The sequence below is a fragment of the Etheostoma cragini genome, chromosome 2 (genome assembly GCF_013103735.1).
Source record: "Etheostoma cragini isolate CJK2018 chromosome 2, CSU_Ecrag_1.0, whole genome shotgun sequence".
NCBI lineage: Eukaryota > Metazoa > Chordata > Actinopteri > Perciformes > Percidae > Etheostoma > Etheostoma cragini.
The window spans coordinates 17589185-17614539 of record NC_048408.1 but is presented as its reverse complement, the minus strand read 5'-3'; the positions used below and the strand labels follow the sequence as shown (position 1 = coordinate 17614539).

The 25355-nt window shown below is 39.1% G+C and overlaps 2 protein-coding genes across 5 annotated transcripts; both read left to right on the top strand.

Annotated features, from left to right (window-relative positions):
- Positions 1 to 1201: 1201 nt before the first annotated feature.
- Positions 1202 to 9659, top strand: LOC117959821 (serine hydrolase-like protein). The gene is made up of 13 exons (XM_034897136.1): positions 1202 to 1332; positions 1684 to 1827; positions 3796 to 3909; positions 4115 to 4156; positions 4255 to 4274; positions 4386 to 4460; positions 4978 to 5090; positions 5169 to 5248; positions 5340 to 5374; positions 5499 to 5575; positions 5731 to 5803; positions 6694 to 8264; positions 8630 to 9659. Exons 1-12 carry the CDS (start codon positions 1320 to 1322, stop codon positions 6811 to 6813), a joined length of 906 nt encoding a protein of 301 aa, XP_034753027.1. The 5' UTR covers positions 1202 to 1319; the 3' UTR covers positions 6814 to 8264; positions 8630 to 9659.
- A 3083-nt stretch (positions 9660 to 12742) lies between these two features.
- Positions 12743 to 25287, top strand: sept3 (septin 3). Of its 4 annotated transcripts, none has more exons than XM_034884278.1 (10): positions 12743 to 12985; positions 15510 to 15905; positions 16107 to 16235; positions 18978 to 19059; positions 19276 to 19413; positions 20221 to 20338; positions 21304 to 21399; positions 21581 to 21677; positions 21789 to 21840; positions 22652 to 25287. In XM_034884278.1, the coding sequence occupies exons 1-10, from the start codon at positions 12796 to 12798 to the stop codon at positions 22779 to 22781; spliced, it is 1428 nt and encodes a 475-aa protein (XP_034740169.1). In that variant the 5' UTR covers positions 12743 to 12795; the 3' UTR covers positions 22782 to 25287. The 4 variants fall into 4 exon arrangements, with proteins under 4 accessions (XP_034740169.1, XP_034740188.1, XP_034740174.1 ...); XM_034884297.1 differs by lacking the exon at positions 12743 to 12985 and adding an exon at positions 13262 to 13350; XM_034884283.1 differs by lacking the exon at positions 12743 to 12985 and adding an exon at positions 14151 to 14351.
- Positions 25288 to 25355: the final 68 nt, after the last annotated feature.

Here is a 25355-nt window from a genome sequence, read left to right as displayed (position 1 = left end):
TCTACAGTATTTAAAAACAAAACAAATATCTAAATCCTAAAATAGAAAACCGAATACCTACCTAACGAACAAATATCCAAAAAGTCAACACCGTCGTAAAGATAGATGGCTAAGCTGTATTGGACTGCATTACATTGTACAGGGGTAATGAAGATCTTAGTTATTTAGGCTATTGTGGACTGTATTCTGAGCTTGGTCTTCCTGCTGCCCTGCAGTTCAGACTGCTGTGTTTTAGCAGGCAGTAGGTATCTCACCTTGTAGCTGCTCTCTTTGAGGATTGTTTAAAATGCACAGGTGTCGTAGAAGTCCACTGCCTGTTATTATTTTATCAGTTGCTCAGTTTCTCTGAAGTGTATCCTCATCTTTAATCTCAAAAGGTAGCAAGCTGTGGGAAGAGTGTGTGCCTGAGTGCCACAGTGGGAGCAGAGGATACATTTGCAAGTTTTGTCACACAATATCTTGTTTACAGCTTTTAAATTAAGTTAATATTAAGAAAGGCTTTTATTTTTGGATGATTATCTGTAAAAATCTATGAAAATGCAATTCCTTAAATATTTGTATGTAATGTCATCTTTAATCATTTCACAATTGACCATCTTTTGCTTTTTCTGTGATCTAGTTTTAAATATTCTATTTTACAGGCTATTGTAAAGATTTACCCATACTTGTTAGGATATTGTTGCACACATTATTCCTTTTTTTCTAAATTTTGAAAACTGAGAAAATGTATCTTGATGATTTCCTGATTTCCATCCAATAATCTTCAAAGCTGCATGCAGTTGTTTGACAGATGTTGAAAGGCTGTGGACAATTGTTGAAATCAGATATGTAAAATAAATATTTGGAGCAGAGAAGACCTTTAGGTTGAGGGAAAACCAGGTCTTGCAGAATTGTTGATGTATAAAATAAATGTATTTATAACTATTGCAATGTCACTTTTGCCCTAAAAAGAACACTATGAAGGGGTGCCATAGACATAGTGGAACCGTTCTTCTACTTTCTGTCATCAGTATCAAATGCTGGCTGGAAAAACAAAACAGCTTAGATATTTCAAATCATAGATATCACTCCATTGACTTCTCGGAGTGATATTCAAGAAGGATCACATGACACAGGTGAAAATTTCAACTGTCCAATTATAGCTGTGTTGCCTAAAAGACCCAACTGAGGGGGAAAAAGGCATTCCACTGTGCTGCGTTAGATTGTTGTGATGCAGCAGAGGACGCGCAAGTTACGTGTTTACGGTTTGTTTGTTGTAGTGGCATTGCGAGCGCTACTGCAAACTTCACAAGGCGGTGAACACTGTGACGTCAACTACAATGGCTAAAGAAGGTAACAAAGTCAGACGGAGACTTTAATAATTAGGATGGACACACTCAGTCACAGATCCACAGCAGTTAAAATCACTGATACCCTCTTGTTTACTCGTTTGGGATTTCAACATCCAGCACTTTTTGTCCTTTTTAAGCCCATAACGTTACCGTTAAACCAGTAGGCCTAATGGTGCTGTTCATGTCTCTTTGTGCATGAGATGCATACTTATTTTCATGTATCGTGTGAAATTAGTTAAATAGTTTATTGCTCCCGGTTAAAAATGTAATAATAGGGGTTCATTGGAAGTTTTTGAGCTGTTAATTCTCAGTAATTCTCGTGTTTGAACTGCTGACTGTGTAACTGGTCCAGTTTCCGAGCTCTGTGTCCCGGTCCCGTGGGGAGAGATCAGAGGGAAAATCTGGGGTCCTGATCACGGCCATCCCGTGCTGTGCCTGCACGGCTGGGCTGACAACTGTGGCACATTCAGCCCCCTCATTCCCCTTCTACCCAAAGGTAGCTATATGCTGTCACTGGCCGATGTCAGTCGAGTGCAGATGTGAGTTGCGCATGCTCAGATTTAAACGGTTTACGTGTCATACGGAAATTTGTGAAATGCATAAAATAATAAACTTTTCTCAGTACTGACAATAACAGAAGATGGAAATAATTTCAAAAACGTTTTCGCTATCTACGATTGTTTGATTGCTAACGTTAGCTCAAAACGCCAATCAAGTCACAGCTTGTGTTGTGTTTGATTGCTAACTTGTAGCTAGCTGTGAACGAACTTCGTTAAGGAGGTCGATTAACATGACAGAAGTCTCGTCAGCACCTTGTAGGCTACTTGTCGCAAAGTGACGCATGCGCAACTCAAATCTGCATTCGACTCACATTAGGCAGCGACAAATGCACTACCAGCAAGTAATGAGATTTTCTGTTAACAAAGCTGGGTAACGCTTTATATCGGTCTGACTGCAATTTTAATAATACAGTAACTTTAGTTATAATTTTCCAAGACTTTTCATAGAAAGTGCTTTGCAATTTGGTAATAAAGACAATGCTATTTATATCAATTTTTTTTTTTTAGAAAGTACAACATAGTAACTAATGTAGTTAACATAACATTACACCTAAAGTCCACAAGAGTAGCAGTAAAAGGGTAACATACAAATTAGTTAGCCCAACAATGTAATTCAACAGTTACAGAAGGCCAGCAAGTAAACTAATATTTTCTAAAAACTAGAGTGGCTAGCTTAGCAGTGAGCTATCTTCTCATAGAAAAAACTAAATTCTTCTAAATGAACAATCACAAAAATGCAGGAATTGAAGGAGTACCTACAGGTAATGCTCAAACAGTGCATTTGAGTAGTAGCTATAGGACAAAGATCTGATGTAACTATCAACGTAACATTAGCTATCAACCAAAAAACTGCAAGCTGTAGAACCGTGACAGCAATAGCTATAGCAACTATGCAATTTTTTAAAATGTGATACCGTAAACGTTCAAGTATACAATTCAACATTAATGGATAAAATGTTTCCAGTAAAAAAAAGAAAGATTCATTAATATTAACTCTGGCATAAATGTAACAATTCTTGTGTGTAAAAGTGCGTATATACTACACTTACTAGGCGAAACTCAAATAACTATCTCAGAAAAGTAACATAGGGGAGAGCCGGGACAGTTGAAACACTTTTTAATTAAACGTAATTTACAAAGTGATTGTATCGCACTGAAAGATAATAGTTTGTCACTAAGAGCCTACACCTGTCATCTGTCAAATACAGTTGCATTTTAGCTTTGAACAAAACCGTTGCTGGAGTTATTACAGCAAAAGTGTGACGTACGTAATGTTTAATCTTTCCCTCGTGGACGGGACGAATGAAACAGCATGTTCAAGCCATATAAACTTCTCACAACTTTAATATTTTACTATATATCATGAATGGTATTTCCAAAGGTGTTATTTTAGATAGATTGTTGCAGGGCTATACGTCTTCGTGAATGTTGGTTAACAACTAATTGCCGTCATCGTGACGCGTGTATGAAGCGATTATTAAAATATCATGTACTGTGATGATTCTGCCATTCTTATAGCTAGTACAGTACATTTTTCCATTTATGTCATGTTTTTACTGTGGAAAGAGTCGTTTCGGATGGGAAAACTCGACCTACTATACCTGGTGAGGCCAAATATATTTTCATCTTTTTAAAACAGATTTTCCATGTCTCGCCTGCATAAATTATTGTATAAAAACAGATATTTGTGCATTTACTTAAAATACATGGAGTTACAGCCAGGTCAGGGACAGTCCAAAGGACGAGGATAAAGGAACATAAGGAAGATATTTGGCCGATAGAACGAGGTTAACATGCTCCCCAAAATAACTTTCCAAAATTGTATTTTATTTGTTAGGGATTTGGTGTCCGCTGAGTGTGTTCTGTGAGTAATTAACACATCTCTTCTTTGTACTTCCTGTTAGCGTGCAGATACGTGGCGGTGGACCTGGCAGGTCATGGTCTGTCTTCACATCGTCGTCCTGGAGATTTCTACTCTTTTCCTGCGTATGTGGCGGATGTACGCAGAGTCGCTGATGGTGTGTGTCAGCTCATAATAAGCTCATAATTGTTTTTAGCCAACCATCAGTGTAAGTGTAAGCGTAAGGTTAGAATTTACAGGACTTGTTTCTGTTTATGCATATAATTAAACCCCGAAGAGACGTTTGGCACCCAAAAACTGCCGTGGTGTTCTGTGATGAGATACTGAACGTGGTTGATGATCTGTGAAATTAACTCTCACAGCTCTGCAGCTGCGGAAATTCTCCATCATAGCCCACAGTATGGGTGAGTCCACCATTAGAGCAGAATTTATCTTAACATGTGCTGCTGTCCTACAAAGTCATTTAAAGTGCAAATGAAATGCAGCTTTTTTTTATCTACAGGTGCTGACATTGCTGGAATAGTGAGTGTCATTGTCCTATCTCTTCTCTTTTTTTAATGCAATATACAGAGACCATTTCGCTGCATTTTCCTATGTCATATCAACATATGGTCCAAATTGTTTCTTCCACAGTTCAGTGCACTGTATCCTGAGATGGTGGATGCTCTCGTGCTTCTGGACTCGTACGGATTCCTACCTACAGATTTAGTATGAATTGTTTTGACTCCCCAGATTACACTCATTGTGAAGCTTTAAGGGTATGTATTGATAAATGCATGACCGGGACAGTCTGAACATATTTCATACTGTATATATTGAGCTGTTTCTGTAAATTGTATTTTTCCAAAAGAAGGCCTAAATGTAATACTTTATTTACTTTAAGTCAGAATACTACAGACTCCAGAATACCAGAATCAGGCCATTTAATACCCAACATTTGTAATTTATTGATTGCAGAATGTAAATCTATCTCCAGGTTTCTAGATATCCCAACTCCCCAGACATCTGAAATACAATGTAGATTGTACAATGTTTATAGTATGAATGTATGTATGTATGTATGTATGTATGTATTGTTTTAGTTTAAATTTTTCTTAATTTCAAATCTTTTCTTTTTATTCATACACTGTATCTCATATAATGCACATGTATGTATGTGTATATATACATATAAAAGTTCAGTACTTTCAAGAACTGTCGGTAGCTGCTGTCTCTTTTCCTGCAGAAAGAACATTCCAAAGTGATGAGGCAGGGGATGGATGAGATGCTTCAGTTTGAAAAGAGAGAAAAAACTGAAAAGAAGAAAAGAGTTTACACTTATGAGAAGGCAGTTGACAGGTATCATTTACACATAATTATTTCAGATTTCTTTGTCTCTAATGTCTGCTGTTGGCTAGAGTGTTGTATTTCTTTCAGGTTGGTGGCTGCAAACCCGACTCTGTCTGAACAGTCAGTACACATCCTTTTAGAGCGAGGTCTAGTTCAAGTTGACAAAGGTATGTCTTATCTTTTCTTCTCTTAATAATCTCACTTACACATCTCACTTTCTCTCATCTGCTGCCTGCTGAATGTGTTCCTCTCCAGCAGGATTTGTATTCTCCAGAGACCTGCGAGTACATTTTGTAAGTCACTTCTAACCTCCCAAACCTTCCCCCACATTCCCCACCTCCTCTCTCTTAACTCTTTTTGCTCCAGATGTTTAACATTCAGCTTTTGCAGTACATGTGATTCATTTTATGTTTTCAGAAAAACATTGTGCCCATCAGCATGGAGCAGAGTCTGGAGATGCAGTCAAGGATTCAAGCCTCTGTTCTAGTTGTTCTGTAAGATATTGATTAACCTGAAATGGATATTTGCATTATAATGTTATGACTGTCTCAAGTCCCCTTGTGGGTCCTAAACCAATAATTGAATGTGCCTTATTGAAATCCTCAAAGCATGTCAAACTGAACAAACATGTTTAAAATGCTTTTTTCAGAGGAGACAAAGGCTTTGGTGCAGCACCAAAATCAAACCAACTGAAACTTCTCCAACGATATCGTGAGAGAAATGTGAGTTTGAATCTTTGAGAAAAAAGATAATATAAATATAATTTGCATGAAAAAGTTTCTTATGATAGTTTAACATATTGTAATACCAGCAGTGTGAGGCTATTTTTTACGGAAAGTAAAAATATTATTCATTCTTATTCATTTGAAGTGATGTCCTTAAACTGCCTTAATTGCGTTGATATTTGTTTTTGTACCTGACCCACCCGGCAGTAACACATATAGACTAAAATAATTTGGTAATTTGAACACTATGTTGGTGTATGTGTGTTGATCTATTATATTGTGGCAGGCAGCTGCACAGATCTAAAAGTAGTACCGTAGTACAGACTCAATGTCTCAGAATGTGCAGAAATATTTATAGATGTGAATCTTAAAGTGAAAAAGAGCTCACACACCAAATTAGATTCCTGTTTTGTTTCATTTTAATGTCATAATTTAGAAGAGGGGATATCGACAAGGAGTATCTTTATTAGATAAAGGCTCAGGAAGGCCAGCAAGTAGGAAAGAGACCTCTCAAAGTCTAGATGATGGAGGTCTGCACTAGTATTTCTGAATTGGCCAGGTATGATACAATAGGAAATCATGAAGGAAAAGAACTTGGTCAGTGTGGGAAAGCTGAAATGATGGAGAAATTAGAGTGGGAAGAGATTAGACTAGATTCAGTAAGTACCAGTGCAACAACATACGATGTAGCAGACCGCAGTCTAACAAGAAGATAAGAAGATATGTATGGAAAAATAAACAAAGGTGCAGAATGAACGACAAACAGATGGGGTAGTGATGATAGTAAAGGAATGTAACTGTGAAAGACACAAAGTAAACAACATAATATTGTAAATGCACAGTGTTTAAGTAATAATGGCAAAAGGATCTTTGTCTGTCTCCCTCAGAACACGGTGGTGGCAGTATCAGGCGGTCATCACGTCCATCTGAATGATCCCAAAGTTGTTGCTCCATTTGTTAGTGACTTCCTGCAGACCAAAGTGCTCTCACAGCAGCTGCCGGCATAGTGGACACACACACGCCCACACGCACACACGCACACGCACACTTACATTATGAAATTTCACACTTTGAGCTCAGTACTCGGTTCTCCTCTCTCTCAGTCATTAACATAATATTGCTTGAGCAGCATTTGAACAAAAACCCATTATAAAGTTTCTTAAGGGAGTTTGAATAATCATATCTGAATATGTAAACCTCCACTGGATAAGTTATTGATGAAATTGCTCCTGAAAATACTAAACATTTCCAAAACTTAACATCACTTAACAACTTAACATATACACTCAGAAGAACAATGTATCTACAGTTGACAAGACCTCATATACAGATCCTACATTGTTCAGTTAATCTATTGTTTCTTTATGTTACTTGTACCGCCAGAATGTTGCATGTCACCATTGCATTTAAAGCAGATCTGCAAGGACATGTCCAGATATTTGGTGGGGCAGGGGATCAAGTGAAAAAGGGCGCTTCTCATAATTCTTTATTTAAAAAAATGTTTTTTAACAAAACGTTAAATATATTAACACAACTCTGACTTTCTTTATTTCAATCAGAACACAACACAGTCTAATCTCCCATCCTAATGTCTAGATTTTTTATTCAATAAATATGTTTGTTTGACAGGGAAGCTGTGCGTAAACAGGAATATATATTCATTTATTTAAAAAAAGATATAAGCTTCCCAGAAAAAGGAGCACTTTTTTGTCAAGAAAAGAATAGGTCAGGTGCTCAAGGCCCTTTTGATGTTTCTGTGTGCAGTGCCCGCTGATCGGTTTAACTCTGCTTTTCATGAATCTGCCGCTTGTGCAGAATGAGTTAAAAATGGTTATTAAAAGAGATCACATCCTCTGATAACTTTTCACTATGTATGCCAATCCGCCCTATATTCAGCTTATGTGTTGGAGCTAGCAAGACAAAAAAAAATCTTTTCCCCACCACTTCTACTCAGGGGAGTGACTCCATAAAAGAGTACAGCTGCCGTCAGTCAGAGCAGATATTAGAGGTACGGCTCACACAAAATTGGCCCCTTCTTTTTCAATGTCACATAAACTGTGTGATGGCCTTGCTGTTAAATGGAGTGGAATTGATTTTATGCAGCCAGCAGCAAGGCGGTGAGCATGCACAGACATCTGAAGGGTCCCCCCCCCAAAAAAATGATTATAGTTATATAAGTTTCCCTCCCACTCCCTCCCTCCTCTCCACCATCAGCAGGGGTGTTGTCATAGCAACCCCCACCCCTCCTTTTGAACGTCAGAGACAGGAGCTTGGTAGGATAAGAGCCGCATGCAGCTTCTGCCTCTTGTGCCTCTCGGAGAGCACCTTTCACCGTCTCACATGCAACAGTCAGAGCTGCGGTGTTGGAAATAATCAGATGATTGATTTGACTCACGACTGCTGCACATCGCATACCATCTAAGGCCAAGAGAGCAACATAAATCAGTAGCGTCTGCAGGTAAGCATGATGACTTTGTTTACTACTGAGCAGTATTTTTAGTACTTGCGTGTAAAAATCATTGTATCTCAGTCTGATAGAAGCAGTGACAGACTGGAGGCTGGGAGCTGATTGTGTTGATGCATGGGATTGTAATGACGGCTTTGTAACAAATGACAAAAAATAAGGGGACACAGATATGCTGCAGTCTGTCATGTGTGATATGTCACCCTAAAGGATTACTTTTTGAAAAACCTGAACATCTCTCCTTCTTTCCTTCCCTTTCTCTGTCATGTCTTTCCTCGGTGTCTCCTCATCCGTGCTCCGTCCTTCCCTACCTTCCCTACCCTTCCTTTCCCTTCGCTTCCCTTCCCTACATGTGACAGCCGTGATGTCGTGGCTGTTCTTGGACTGGTTCGTCCCCCTCTATCTGCTGGTGTCGGTTTTGGTGCTGGCAGGCTTTGGAGCGTGCCTTTACTTCCTCGAGCCAGGGCTGCAGGATGCCCACAAGTGGAGCAACAAAACAGTCCGGCATCACCCACTGGTGGCCAGTGTGAACTGCAGAGATGACGATAGCAATGCCCTGATATGATCAAGAGGGCGAGGTGGAGCAAGGCGGGAGGCCATCTGGACAGGGGTGCTGCCAGGACACCGGTGGGATGGGAGTCGACACCTTACACATGGAGAAAGAAAATGGAAGAAGAGAATAAGAAAGATGGAGGGGAGAATGCCCTGTTCTATCATTCCAACTTTTCTTTGACCTCTAACATGCTTTGTGTAGAGATCAGAGGAAAGTGAAGCAGAGAGGGAAGCCAAATGCGCACGGAGGAGAAGACTTCATGCAGGATTAGATTGCGATGTGTTTGGAGAACATGTTGCCCTTTAGGAATGGGATTTAAACATGATGTAAATGTCACGACATCATCTACTTGTGCCAACTTTTACATACGTTTTGTAATTTGACAATCACTTTACATAAATCATGAAGTTATACTTCTACTACTTATATTGTGCATTAAATTAGTGAAGTTAATGACAGAAGTGCAATGAATTTTTCACCAGTGGGGAGGCGTTTTACTCCTCTCTCTCTCTCTCTCTCTTTGGTTATGTCTGCACGGCAGCTGCTGAGAAGCATGAGGATTGTTTGTGCCATTGTGCCAAAATGGTGTTAGTAGTGACTGTATTCAAATTATATGTACTGAGTAAATGCAACACAATTTACTCCAGATGCCAAAATTATCCTAGATTAATCAAGATTACTGGAAACTAGTATTTGGTAATGCTCAAAGTGTATATTTTTAGTTTTCATTGTTTTTACTCAACGGCATGGTGAGGAAATTGTGTGTGTGTAACAACCCTCTTTTGATGATCATATGCTTCCTTAGTTCATACAAAATAAAGTTGTTTAATCCTCAATTCTTTGGATTTAATCTGCATGTTATTATGAAGTTGATCATATTTAAGATTTATGTAGTCTATCGGCAATGGTGGTGGGAAGAACCTGAGTATATTAACTCAAGTACTGTACCTTGGTACAACTTTTTGGTACTTGTACTTAACCTGGGTATTTCTTTTTTATGCTGCTTTACACTTCACTACAGTTATCGGACTGCTAAATTCACTTTTTAGATTAAAACATTTCAGCTTATATAAAACAATAAAGGAACTCAACAAAAGTCGCTGGCAGTTCAACCTAATAGACATTTCTCCTTTGAATTTTTCATGTTCTCACTCGAGGAGGGAAAAGTGTCCAATATTTTGTAAAAAAACGAAACTTTACAAAAAACAATAATACAAATTTGTGCGGCACAACTCAGTTTTTTTCTTTGATTCCCCCATAATCATTTCAAGACTCAGATTTATCTTGTGATCCACATTCAGACTTCACAGACGTCCCATGAACTAAACAAAAGTGAGAGACCAGAGTGGGAGTAAAACAGAGCAGCTTCAGTATCAAGGAATGGAGAGAATGGCACTTCTGTGCCCAACACTTCCTACTGAGTTCCCCGTCTCTCACTCTGTGACTTATCTACTCACTCAGTGTGTCAACAACAGAGATATTGCTGCAGACAGCAGGTTAGTGTCTGTTTTCCTTAAAAGTTGGGTTTTTTAGTGCTACGATTTGTCATGTAGTGGGATTTTTAGTGTTGTGGTTAGCTGTAATTTTGTTTCAGATTTGCAGTGTTTGAAAGTAACTTGGTAATATTTCTAAGTGCTGTACTTAGCGTCCATGTTATGCTACTTTATACTTCTACTCCACTACATTTATTTTACAGCTATGGTTGCTTGCTGCTTTACAGATTTAAATTTTATGTAGAATTTCTTTTCACTAATTTATAGAATATGGTGCATTGTTGTGGTTAAAACTTCACCCAAATGACAGTAAAATGCAACCTACATATTAATGCATTAGTTTTAATAATCAAACCATACTATACTATGAAATTAAATATAGTAATATAACTCACAGGGGCCTTCATCGCTATACTGTTAGCACTTGCAGATATTTCTGTGCTTTAACTCAAGTAAGATTTAAACAATTTGAAATGAAACATAAATAATCCAATCACATGAAAAATTCTTTCTTTCCATCTCTTTTCTCACAACTTACAACAGAATGAGTGTTTATGACCGTCTGGCACCTTTGATCCCTCAAGTATCTGCATCCTCCAGACAGACACACGAACATTCATCAGTCTGTTTGTCTCCTCCTCTGTCCCTCTCTTCTCCTGTCATCAAAAAGAAAGCCATTCAAATCCCATCATTTGATAAGAAGGGACTGATCTGTGAAAGACACCACACTAGACAGTCAAACACTGGCAGGTAAACGAAGCTGTAGCTTGTATTCTTTTCTCAGTTTCATGATGTGATGATATCATAAATGTTACGATGAATTTATTTTGTAGTTTACACTTTTCTTCCTTCGTTTGGCTGCAGGTCTTTCCTCCCAATTGTTTCCTCCAAGCCATCCAGTGAGCCTTCTTGGAGTAAATCATGTCAGCCTACACAGAGAAGCCTCGGAGAAAGACCTTCAACCCTCCCAAGAACCAAGCCCAAAACACACAGTGCTCTTACTCTCTCTGCAAAGCCCAGCATCTCCATCTTTCCAGCTTCAAAACTAAATTCCTCTCCCACTCTGAAACCACAGCCAAAGGATTCTCCTCATCTCCCCTCCTCTCAGTTCAGTGATCCTTCTCCATTATTGCTCCAGCCTCAGCCAAAGCCGAGTGTATCTCCGACTCTGACTGTCCCAACACCCAGACTGAGTCCATCTCCTACTTCCCTGTGCCAAGGCATACATTTGGAAAGCCGAGGAGGCAAGCAGCCTTCTCCTGTCGCTAAAGAAAGACGTGCTAGATCGATAACCATATCGAATACTAAAGTTGCGCATGAGTCCATTAAACAGATGTCTTCAAATGAGGAAAAACATGACATTCTTGACCAAAAAGCTTTACTGGATTTCACTCATCCTGGGTTGAGGAGAGATTGTCCCACGTCTCAACATCAGATTTACTCTGAGTCCCAGAGACAAGCAGCCACGTCTCAAAACTCCTGCTTTTTGGAAGGCACAGTTGGTTTAAGTCAAAGAGAATATATTGCAAAAGAGAAACCAAAGCCTCCACCTAGTAATATAAACATTATGTCAATCCCTAGACCAATATCAAACATAAAACAGCAAAGGGGATTTCTGCCAAGTGGAGCGACAGGTACACAAACGTCTCTCTCAGAGTCTGAAGGGATTCATTTTGCAAATGTTGTTCAGGGAGAGTTTCACTCAGTGTTAGATGTACTGGCTACTCAGTCGAGCCCGAACCTTCACAGGCAGCGAACAGACTACCCTCAGAGGAGAAAATACACCTCCAATGACAACTCATATAAACAAATGGATTATGAGAGAAGTCCAGCTTCCCCAACAACTCCCAAAATGTTATTTTCCACAGAGCGTATCTTGAATCACTCACCCGATATTAAGACCAGGAGAAGACAATTTGACTTCAACAATGACACAAAAGTGGACACAACATTTCAATCCGTTCTCAGGAGACCTTGTGAAGTAAAAAACATTCAGACAATTACAGGAAATTCATCTAAACTCTCTCAACAAACCAGTGTGTCTCAAAACATCAAGTCTCCTCAGAAACAGAGATTGTGGTCTAAGACTCTGGCCCCAGTAGCTCAGTCCGACTGTGTTTCAAAGGATTACAGCTGTCAGTCAAGAGACCCGGAGACGGAGTCTCTTCAGTGTGCAGACAGATTAAATCAATTTAAGACATGTCTGGAGGCACCTCAGACACAGGAGGCCTTCCAACGTGTTTCTGTTGAGTGCAACACATCAAAAACGCCCCTTTCAAAACCTGATATATTCCCACACAAACATCAGTTTGATCCCAAACCAAATAGAAGCCTCAAAGCGTTGAACCTCAGTGACACAGGACTGAATCAAGTAGATATTTTTGCACCATCTGACCATCCTGAGGTGCCTGCAAAGCTACCACAATATCCCTCAGAGAAATACTGCCCATTCAGCACAAACAGTTATGTCATCAGTTCAATGGTGGTCTTTGACCTGCCATCACATCCGCCACAGCACAGAGTGCATCAGAGACCAGACGAGACAACAACAACAGCTTTCCCTCCACTACAAAAACCAATTTGCTCTCCAGCAGACAGAGCATTTATCATGGAGGAGCCAGATGACCCGTATTACGTCACCATGTATTACCCGGGGTCAGTGTACATGGGTGAGTACAGAGCTATCCAAACCACTTGAAAGACTTTATCTGACCAAAGTCAACAAATCCCTTAAATTACACATGGCAGAGACTCTTCCATCTCTTGTTTTAAATGTTTTTAGAGTCCAATAATTTTGTATCTAAGGGGGTCAGAGGGGTGGGGGGGGGGTCAAAGAGGACAGCAGAGGGAATTAAGACATTGCTCCTTATCAGTAGAGCAACAGACATGCTGAAGAGACACTACAACATTGGTTAGAGGACTTTATCAAATCCTAACCTTGCAACACAGCCTTCTGCAGAGACACAAAAACAGCCAAAACATGCAGAAAGGAAAGCTCAAGAAAGACGACAGGAAATTAACCCAGAGATAAATTGTGAGTAGTGTGGTGTAGTTAAGTCAACTCTGTAAATTTTGTAGTAAAATCACAGGATATAGCCTGGATTAAACAAAGGTTGCATACTGCATGTCCATCGGTCCTGCAGTCAAACAAGGTTGATTGTCGCACTATATTAGTTTGACACTTACTGAGCAGATTACGATTTTAAATGAAAAACATGATGAGTTTGTAAAATATGGTTTGTTATAAATCAAACTACTCACCAGTGTCTGCTCACATGTTAATGCATCAGTTTATCATTTTAAGGTACTTGTACTTTACTGTAGTATTTCTATTTTTTGCTGCCTCCACTCCAGTACATTTCAGAGGAAAAGGTTGTACTTTTTACTCCACTACATTTGTCTAACATTCATAAATACTAGTCATTGCAAAGTACAATTTTACGCAAAATACCGTATGATTATATAGATATGATCTATTTAGATATATAAAGTCATCAAAATTTAGCTCTACATAAATAGGCTCATACTCATCTAATAATTTAACAATGACACGGCCCATTCTGCATACATGATCCATTTTGATAGTTTAAGTACATTCTGCTCACAATACTTCTACTCTTTAACTTTAGTAAAACAGAACCAATACTTGTATGGTGTATTGTTATTGTACATTGGACTATGTTCATTTTACTTAAGTGTATGTTGATCTGACTTCTTTCCCCATATAACTTTGTCCAATGATAATGTAATCAAAAATGTTCCCTAAAAATATTCTGCGTGCATCACTGACAGACAGAAGACACTGTTCCAAATTGGTGGTTACAGTGCGCATGCGCGCTGCATCTCCCCACTCCCTCTCCTCTTGTCGCCTTGGTAACGGAAAAAGGGGGGGCTCAGGGCTGGAGGGAAGGGAAGGTACCCAGACTATTCACATGACCGCTCTCATCTTGTGAGCTCTGTGTTTGGATATACATCGTTTGTTATTGGGCACGATTGATCGGTCAGTCAACTAAAAGCAGATTTGAACGGGAATCGGTAAGTGGGACTCACATACATCAGCGGACTGTAGCTAGCAGCTAACATGGAACCGCCGCTAGCTGGTAACGTTAACGTTATTAACCAGCATGACTGGAGAGAGACAATGGAGCTCGACAGGCTGTGATGAAGCTTACCTCGTGTGTTGTAAAAAGATACAAAATGGTTAGTTAAATATGGAACATTGTAGTGAGTGCCCTTAACGTTATTGGCACATCCACCCAGAACAAACAGTGCAAGAATAACAGCTATTGTATGCTTTAGTGTTTCAAGTGGGATTTGCCTGTCGTGTTTAGCTCACAATGAATAGAGCAGGAGGGCAAGCAGAGAGGGGGAGATGGGCTGCATGAATCACAGTGACAGCCACTTCCTCACTGACCTGTATCATCTGTATCTAACATTGCGGATGCAAAGACTTAAAGCATGACAGCAGGCTTATCCATGTGTACACCCTGCAGGGATGAGGTAATCAACTATTACTGTAACCATCTGCCTGCACTGTTTGCTTCACTTAAGGATCAGTTCACAAAAAACATACACTTTTTTTACCTTCTTACCTGTAGTGGTGTCAAGCCATGCAATTTAGTATCCATTTCTGAGATTTATCCACCCTGATACAATACTGTAATGGTGACTATAGTTTCAGTTGGGGTGAGTTTCATTATTAATTATTATAGTCATTTGGTCTAAAATACCAAATGTCAGAGTCCACTGTAACATCCTACACCTCTAAAGTCTAGAGTGTCTGACCAATCCAGTTCACTGTCACAGTAGACTTAGCCTGAGAAAACTGGAAAACATTCAAATTTGAGTCAACCAGTGGCCTTATTTATTTATATTTACTCTTTTACATATGATGTACATACAGAAATATAAAACAAAAAGTACCAAATGGCATAGTAACATATTCAATGTATTACTTGCACATTTTGCAGAAACTGTTTTTCAAAGTTGATCCCAATTTATTTCAGAATTGTATTTGTGTCATTAAGAGTGTCAGTTTATAAATTGTGAGCACCAAAATATGTCGTTAGCAGAACATTTTGCATCTGTAAAAATTTACAAGCATGCTCTTCTAGCCAACTTCCTAATGTGGCAGTGTTTTCTGTTGACGAAAAATTGTATTGTATATTCACCTCATCTCCTTTTCTTCTGCAGACATGTCAGACATAGTTCCTCCAGAAGTGAGACCCAAACCAGTCGTCCCTGCCAAGCCCCCTAATGTGGGGGCTCCATCACCCTCCAGCCCCTTCCCACCCCAGGGCCCCGGCATTGGGGGAGGAGGTGGCGTTTCAGTTCCTCCAAGTGCCATTCCAGTCCCCATCGGGAGTCACGGTCATAGTGTGGGTCATAATGTCGGTCATGGTGTGGGCCACGGTGCGGGCCACGTTGGAGGTCACTCTGCAGCGCACAATGGAGGTCATGGTCATGGAGGCTCCAACAGCTCCAGCGGGGGATCCACTCTCCTGGGGTACATTGGTATCGACACTATCATTGAGCAGATGAGGAAGAAAACCATGAAGACGGGCTTTGACTTTAATATCATGGTTGTTGGTGAGTTACAGAATTAGGTAAAAGATGAATACCTGTTTAAAGTTGTGAAAGAATATTTGTATTCTTTGTCTAGGATTTTAGTTCTTGGGGCAAAGCAAAGCAAACTGATTTTTCCCTTCTTACCTGGACGCTCTTCGTCTTGCTTTTTCTATAACTGTTCCCTGTTCTTTGGCCTTGTCCGTTCATTTTTTCCCGTCTCAGGTCACAGCGGTCTCGGAAAGTCAACTCTGGTGAACACCCTATTCAAGTCCCAGGTGAGCAGGAGGAGCGCAGGATGGGCCCGTGATGAGAAGATCCCCAAAACTGTAGACATCAAAGCGGTGTCTCATGGTGAGTACAGGGATGGCGTTTCTGTTCTTTTTTTAGAGCCAGACATATATAGCAGCATTACCATTTGACAGAGAAAATTAACAATCTGTGACCGCGTTCTTAAAAGTCCCACATAGCCTACTTACAGTCTATTAGTGCACCCTGGTAGCTGCCAAGGGAGCTTGCCATTTATTTTAGTTGAGTTACAAATCCTCGGCCACCTTCTGTTTATTCTGGAGGTACTTTGTGTGAGAGGTTTTGATGATTTGTATGCTGTGTCCATTTACTTAGAATGAATGTTCCTTCCAGGTACATTGCTTTGTAATAATCTTACTAGATATGATGATTTTTTTTAACTGCCCTTCATGTTACTATTTGGAGTAGTTGGCTCTACCAACAGAGTAGAAAGAAGGTTGTGCGTTCTGTCTGTTAGCAAAATATCAAACTATGAATAAGTGGATTAAACAGAAATTAGATGGACGGATCACTGGCAGACAACAGATTGTTGTTTAAGCTCTGTCCTAGTGATGTGCTTCGCAGTTTTAACCATTCTTTGTCAAACTCTATGGTTGAGGGCGGTGCAACTGCCATACCAAGGGGTATGGGTGGGACCTCGATACCAGGGCTCCTCCGCCCGATCACTTCTGCGCAGACTCTGGCTCCAAATGTGCGCAATGGTAGTTGAAGGGGCAGATATTTTGGTTTCATTTTTGTACAGTGGAAGGAAGTGGAGACGTGTCGTCTACCTTTATATACAGTCTGTGGTGTCAATGTGCAAGCGTAAATTCAAACATTCAAAGTTCAAAGCAGGGTTTGTTTTAAGGTGGTCAGTCACAACAGGCAACCATATCAAAAAAAGGTTAAAGTGCATGTATTATGAAAAAGTCTTCAGTCTCTTGGTGAGCTGTTCAAAATCTCAACAGCTTTCTACGAAACTAGCTGACACGAGGTGCTAACCTAAGAATGCTAGCACTAGCATGCTAGCTCGTTCTAAATGGCAAAACACTGCTACAACACGCACTAGTTCACCATAATCTACAAAATAATACTTACATGTCCCTGTTCTGCAGGTGTTCCACAACTGCGCCCTCTAATCCCGTCTTGAACTGACCAAAGTTGGAGAAAGTTATCTAGCTGATGTGATCCTCACCTAGCTACTGCAAATGTGCGACTCCCAACAAAGATAGTGAAGAAGTGAGATGTCTCACTCTGTAGCTAAAACAGAGACCTAAACACAGAGGGTGAAAAGAGGATCTGCAACAAAGTGCAGTACAACAAATATATGGTGTTTTTTGAAAATGAAACCATGCAATCCTTTTCTGGTACAACCTCAAAATACAATTATGAATCTGAAAATGATCATATATGGGCACTTTAAGTCAGGGAGGCAAAGGGTCCAGTAAGAAACACGACTTTCACTATGTCATGACAAATGTTGTTTAGTCATCAGCAAGTACAGCTTGTTCTTGGGCCTACAGATTTCGACTAGATTGCTGACAGCTTTTTCTTGACACAAATACGTCAATCCTAGGAGTAATGTCTGTTACTGTGATGATTTTGAAAGTGTTTTTCTGTCAGGGCCTGTGGACAGACTTGTTGATCTTCCGCTCAGATAATGTTTACTCCAATACAGAGCTGCTTCACAACTTTTTTTCATTTTCATTTGACTTTTGTTTGACAGACTGAGCTTTTGTAATGGGCTCTTTTGTCTCACATAACCTCTGTCATCCTTTTACCATTTTCTCGGAATTCAGATTTCAACCATCCAGCCAGTCTATGTGTGTCTGTCACATTGAAATTATGATAGGACATCTCAAATGAGACACATAAGCTTGTGTGTCTCATCTGCTAATCTCTCTTTCACAAAGAGAGGATGTTATTTAGGCTTTCTTACTTAAAGCTTAAAACGTTTGTTACCATAACGCAACATAGTCTCTAAACTGAGAGCTGTGTTTCCATGGTAACAATGAACGACCCCTGCTGACAACTGAAACGAAGAGCTAAACCTGGCTCAAATTGTGGTTTGCTGACAATGTCATAGAGTGAGGAATCAGGCTTGTTTTACGCATTGCTGAGTTCCTCTCATAAAACATTCAGTTTGTGATATTCTTCCGCCATACAAAAGCTTTCTGCTTTGATGAACCAAACTGAACAGTAAGAATCGGCCATGATTTAGGTTTAAATATAGTCCTCATTGGCTAGAATACAGAACAGATTACTCCTTTGCAAAGCTACTATGTGCAGTATTTGATAATACGACTTTGGCGCCCCTCCCCCAGTGTTTGTATCAAATAGAAAGCTCTGCATGCTTTATTAAATCAGTTGGGGACTCTTCAGCATGTAGCATTCAGTACTGTGCTTATTATGGCTTCTGGGACTGAAGAAGTCATTGAACTCGTCTACATCCTTGATGATTTAACAGCTACAGGGAAACAGTGGGGTTATGTCAAACCTTTGGACAGAGTTCAGCGTTTGGTTGCTACACTTTTAAAGCACCATGCATACATCGCCTGTGGTTGACAGTGACATAACATTAAAATGCTCTTGCCAGAAAGGGACAAATCGGAATGAGACACAGCAGACGTGTTACAAATCTCTCAATCAGATCATTCATACTTTGTTTGCTGTGTTTCTAGCGTTTTTTCTGTTTATTCCAAACATAAACATGTGGACAATATGTTCAATATTCAGATACAGACCAGTTCTATAATATAGATTGTTTTTCTAAATACAAAGCAACACTGTGGTTTATGTTTCTTACAGTCCTTGAGGAGGGTGGTGTGAAGATGAAGCTGACAGTTGTTGACACTCCAGGCTTTGGAGACCTAATTAATAACGACAACTGGTGGGTTTTCCCTGCATCAAGCCCTATAAAGGACATCAATATTGCATAGCTTACCAATAACTGTTTTTTACTTGTCACCTTACCGAAAGCAACATTTTGTTCCCTGAAACCTTAGTGAAAATGTTCTACTCAAGTAAAGTATTTTTCTTCTCCTTTTCTTTTTTCTTGCCCAAGTAACTTTTACTCTCAAACTGCCCCTCTCTGCCGTATCCACAGCTGGGAACCCATTTCCAAGTACATCAATGAGCAGTATGAGAAGTTCCTGAAGGAGGAGGTCAACATCACTAGAAAGAAGCGCATCCCTGACACCAGGGTCCACTGCTGTCTATATTTTATCACCCCAACTGGACACTCGTGAGTTAAACTCTGTCAGCACCAGAGATTAGTAAAGTCACGTATCTGATCCAAAACATGTTTTTAGTAATTTGTTGGCAAAGAGAGCAACATACATAATTTTATTTTTTATTTTTATTTAAACTGTTTATTGATTCCCAGTGGGGAAAGTAGAATTTACCCTCTGTTTTGTTAGTAATCACTACTAGGAGAGATGTCAGAGTGAGTGGGCTGCCAGTGCCCTGAGCGGTTCGGGGGGGGGAGTATGATGCCTTGCATCTCTCCAGCCATCAATCCACACTTCGTACTTGAACCAGCAACCCTCCGGTTCCCAACCCAACTCCCTAAGGGCACAATAATTAATTTCAGATGAACTAAGCCTGAAATAAAGAGAGCTTCTTTGTACTGAAACAACATTCTCTCCCCTAAACACCTCACAATTGAATAATGCTGGCAGCTGTGAAATTGCTCTTTAGTGAATAAATGGATACAGTCTTTTGTGTAATACAGCCAGTGTATCCTATCCTTCTTAGCCAGGGTAATTGAGACGGACAGAATGTTGTGTGTGCAGGCTAACGAGAACTGGGACACATCAGTTTCCACACTTTTAAGTCTTTTTTAATTGCTACAAAACTAGGGAAATGTAATGAGAAGTATGAAATATGACTAATAAAATCTCTGTGCCCCTTTTTAGTATTTGATTTTTTGATTCTCTTTTCACTAACGCATAAGTGCATTCTGGGAGAATCACAGCATCTAAATCTACCTACTTACTCACTTTCCGTTTCTGTCCTTTCTGTTCTGTGTCTGTCTGTTTCTCTGTCCCAGTCTTCGACCACTAGACATCGAGTTCATGAAGCGCTTGAGTCACTCGGTCAACATTATTCCTGTCATTGCAAAGGCAGACACGATGACCATTGAGGAGAGACAAGATTTCAAACAGCGGGTACGTGTTTACCAATGATGATGCCACTGAAGCTATATAATAAATTGGCCAGCAAAGCCTATATATTAGCCAATATTAGCTTATTTTTCCAATACTGTATTGATAAAGGTATCCATTTATACAGTATGTCAACATCAATACCTATCAAGAAATGCCCAAACTATGTTTGAGTTATTTTTTTATTTTACATTGTATGGCTATTTTCCAACTTCAAAACGTCCTGTACGTTACATGTTTTGGTTTACATGTAGTGTTTGTCACTACAAACGTCACCTTTCATATTACACATAATAACACACAGAGAATTATCACCCAACTCTGCAGTTCTACTCATTTCTATGGAGCATTATAGCATCTTTTAACTAAGTTTTTGGTTTCACGTCTTGCAGTTTTTTGCTTCACTCTCATAGAATCATTTTTGGCCACAGCAGGCAGCTGTTTTCAGTGAGAAAGCTCTAACAACCCGCTGTACACCACCTGCTCAGCACCAAACAGCAGTAAGACGAAGTTAGCGACCAGCTGGTAAACATAAGGGAGCATTTAACAGCTAAAGAGCCAGATATTTCTCTCAAGAGTTATTGGTAGAGACCAAAAACAGAGCTAAAAGGAGAGTAAAATTACATTTGCTAGGCAACCAGAAACACAAATGACACTAATGTTGTTTTCTGTCTGCTGTATTTGTGAATAAGCAGCTGTTTGCCAACAACTTTGGTAAATCAGCTTTATAAGGTGATAACGTGTCAATGTTGTGTGTACAGCATGTTGTTGCTGCCCCCAAGTGGCCAAAGATGCTCCAAATATGTTCATGTAACGTTTGTATGTAAAGACTATTTGCCAATGTCGGCTTATCGGATATTTATAAATACCTTCTCCAGAGTGTGGTGACACAAGTGATTTGAAACAGTTATCAGATGAAGTTGTGTCACAGATCTGTGTTATTCCCTGGCTTTGTTTTTGTGCTGTAGGTAAGGAAGGAGCTGGAGATGGGTGGGATTGAGTTTTACCCACAGAAAGAGTTTGATGAGGACATGGAGGACAAGAGCGACAATGACAAGATCAGAGTAAGTGGTTCTGTTCTTTCTTTCACACACATTTGTCCAACTCTCTTTTATACGCTCATGCACTAGCTCATCCAAACCGAATGTCAGGGCACTGGGGCATGACGTGTATTTGTTTTGTCTCATAAACCTTGTCCAGTTTTCTTTGGTACACTAAACCGTGTTGAAATGTCTCTGTCCATAGGAAGCGATGCCCTTTGCTGTTGTGGGTAGCGACAAAGAATATCAAGTAAATGGCAAACGAGTTCTGGGAAGGAAGACAGCGTGGGGCATCATAGAAGGTGGGTTATATGGCCTTTCTTTATGAGTAACATTTACAGTCACATAGAAATAATATTGATAGTGTAAATGACTAGATATGACAATTGATTCTATGCAATTTTTTGTTGCAGTTGAAAACCCCAACCATTGTGAGTTTGCTCAGCTGAGAGATTTCCTGATCAGGTAAAATACTCTTTAAAATCAAACTCAATGCAATAAACTGGACTTAAGGAGCCATAAGAGACATGGGATATCCCAGATTAGGAAACTTTCTTTGTGTCATAGTATTCAAAAACATTATGGGTAATAAAAACTAAAAATAGGGCTTCATCCATCTATTCATCCATCTTTGTCCAGTTATCCGGTAATGGGTCGCAGGGGGAGCAGCTCCAGCAGGGGACCCCAAACTAGGGCTGCAGCTAATGATTATTTCATTATGGAATATTTTGCTGATGTAATAACAAATAGTTATTTGGTATATAAAATGTCAGAAAATTGGGAAAAATCACAATTGCTGTCTTTAAACTGAATATTATTATTATTATAATTTATTGATATTCAGTTTACTACCACAGAAGCCTAAGAAAACCACTAAATATTCATATTTGAGAGGCTGGAACCAGGATTTGTTTGGGCATTTCTGGGCAAACAAATGACTCAAATGATTAATCAATGACCAAAATAGACCGCTTTTTCTGACAAAAAAAACAAGCATAATAAACCCATAATACGCATTTTGAATTTTATACATTCTGTATAATTCTTTGCTTGTAAGGGTATCATTTTAAATGTTACTCTGTGGCAAATCCCATTGATTCTGATTGCTTCCTGGGTTCAATAATGCTTTTGCAGTTGGCAAGATTTTAGTGCTGAATTAAATCCAAAGATAACAATCACTAAAACGTACACATTTATGCTGTTACCTCCCTGTCAAATAGACAAGTACATAACTTGTAACATGTCCCCTCTGTGTACCTGTATCTCTCTTTTTCAGATCTCACCTCCAGGATTTAAAGGAGGTCACTCACAACATTCACTATGAAACTTATCGTGCCAAGAGACTGAACGAGAATGGGGGTCTCCACCCCATATCCTCCAACGACACCCAAGAAAGCAACCTGTAGTCACTTCAGTCCGAGTGAGAAACAAACAAAACAGTGCAATGAAGCTGATGGATTAATCTATGAAATATTATTATCATTGTCACAACGGGATCGTTGCATGCTTGGAAAACATTTTAATACTCTACATATTCTTTCCAACAAACACATATCAAACCCCTCTGGATTCATTTTAAAGCCATTCCTATGAATATTTGGATGAAAAGGGAAGTCACAAACAGATAACTTAGTGCCATCATAAAATTAACAATTTATCAACTGCCAATTCCTTGTCTTTTATCATGAAACGGGTAGTGTAAGATTAGAAAGTGCCACATTATTATGTGTTTAAGAGGCTTTTGTGATGTGTTGCAACTGATGTCTGAATTCAGACAAATGAAAGAATTTGCTCAAAATATTGAAATCATAATTTCTGCACAGTAGTGATGCACGAGACAGCTCTGCAGTTCAATCCGTACAAATTGCTTTCTTATTATTCTGAGCAGCAACTATTCGTTTGAAGAAAGAATCCCTGTGGCTTTCCTGTCAGAGGGGGCTTAACAAACAGTAAACGCTGTGCTGTCTTCTTTAATACCCACCCTCACGAAGAAAACAACTGATATTACTCCAATGTTCCCTTGCGCTATTTATGTTTGATTTTTAATTTTTCCATGTGCTTGCATAAACCTGCAAACTATAATGAGAGAAAGCATCAGTCACATATGAAATGCAATTCTGTGGGCAGCAGTGTGTTAGTAATTGTGTGTAATTAAATAGCCCACAAGGTGCATGACTGTACATACTGCAGATTCTGTAACTACATGGTTCACCATAATTGTGCACACAAACTGAAAACTTTATGATGATACAGCTAAGCATGCTTTGTTACACCACAGTGGGTATAGAGGACAGAAATTCGCTCCAGTGCATTTTTGCTTACTTGCATTATTTGTGTAGGCTCTTGCAAAGTATGATCCACGGCAGTGGTTTTAATAAATATTCCTCTTTTTTCTGGATTCAGATTGACTTTGTAAACTATATTGACAGCTAAATGGACAACGTGCACCCAATTTTATTTCTTTATTTCTTTCAAGAAAAAACACTACCTTTGCTCATGTTTTTTATAAGGCTCTGTCAATGTAATGCATTTTCCACCTCATTATACCCACTGGTCTTTCATGAAAAGATTTTTTTCTGACCCAAAAGAAATAGGACCAATGGTGTACCTAGTACACCTGATGATAGGTGAAAAGAAAACGTATTTGTTTAATTTTTATTTTCTGTTTGATGTCTCGTGCAAAGTTTTTTGCGAACATATGGAACTTTGATGTGGTGACCAATATTTGTGTTAAAGGTGGAGTCAGCGATCCTTGACAAATATTGTTAATATTTGGACTCAACACCTAAAGAAGTACACCCCTCCTGCCCGTGCTCCTTTTTTAGTGCCCCTTTTACACCTACTGACTTTCTCTTTAAACAACCATGGACTTTCCCCTGTTCTGTTTGTTTCCTATTTACAGAGCCAGGACTGTGTATGAACACACAATTTATTTTTTAGGGGACAGCTAGCGGACCGTGAGGAGATAGTTGCTAAATTTGACAAAAAGTCTGTTGTATTAAAATCGCGGACTCCACCTTTAATGCCTTTTTAAAATAAAAGCAATATTGTTTACCACTTGGTGGCAGCACTCTCCCATGTATAAGCAGTTACTCGTTAGAACAAGAAATACTTTGTGTCCTCAGACATCCCGACTGCTAGAATTTTAAGATACATTTTTACACAGTCCAGTGTTATTTTCTGATGAAGTGTACAGAGTTTGGGTCCTCCACTCCTCTCAATGATAAGTAATATATATCTCCAGATCAGGTTTCCAACAAGCTTTAATGATATTACATCAGTGGTATGCACTTAAAGTGTTGGTGTAATTATTCCAAATCAATTTGATTTATTATATTGTAAACATGTTCACCAAGTTTTGCTCAGAAGTATTTAAACTCTAGAGCACAAATATGCCAAAACTACAAGTAATTCAATCTTTCGATATCTATCAATTTTTTTTTTTTTAAGTTGAATCATCATTTTATACACTCGTATCCATTTGTGTGATTTTAATATGAAATGTAACATCGGCAACACACTTAGAATCGTCTGTGCCAAAGGTTTCAAGCAAACATTTGAAACAATGTCTGTGTGCATGCTTGGCCATATTGCCTGATTGCTGAAAGCCAATCAGTTCACACATCACTGCAATTCTGATTGTGTGATGTGTACATTAAGTTGCTATTTAATGAGTTAAAAACTCTGCTGTCATAACTCTTGTAACTAAACTGACAGCACACTGGCCCCATTTCACTAATTACTTTAAATCAGTAGAACGTCACTATGTCCATTTATTTAGTAACCACTTTTCTCAAAGTTGCTGTGATACATTGATATATCATGTTCAATGTTGTATTGAGTTATTTATAAATTAAGGTATTTGTCATTATTGTAATGTATTCTTTATTTAATAAAAGCATTATTCCCATATTTGTTTGACAAGAGCTGTTATCATTAAGGTCTCAACAATGAATACATCTTCAAAATGCTCCAATTAA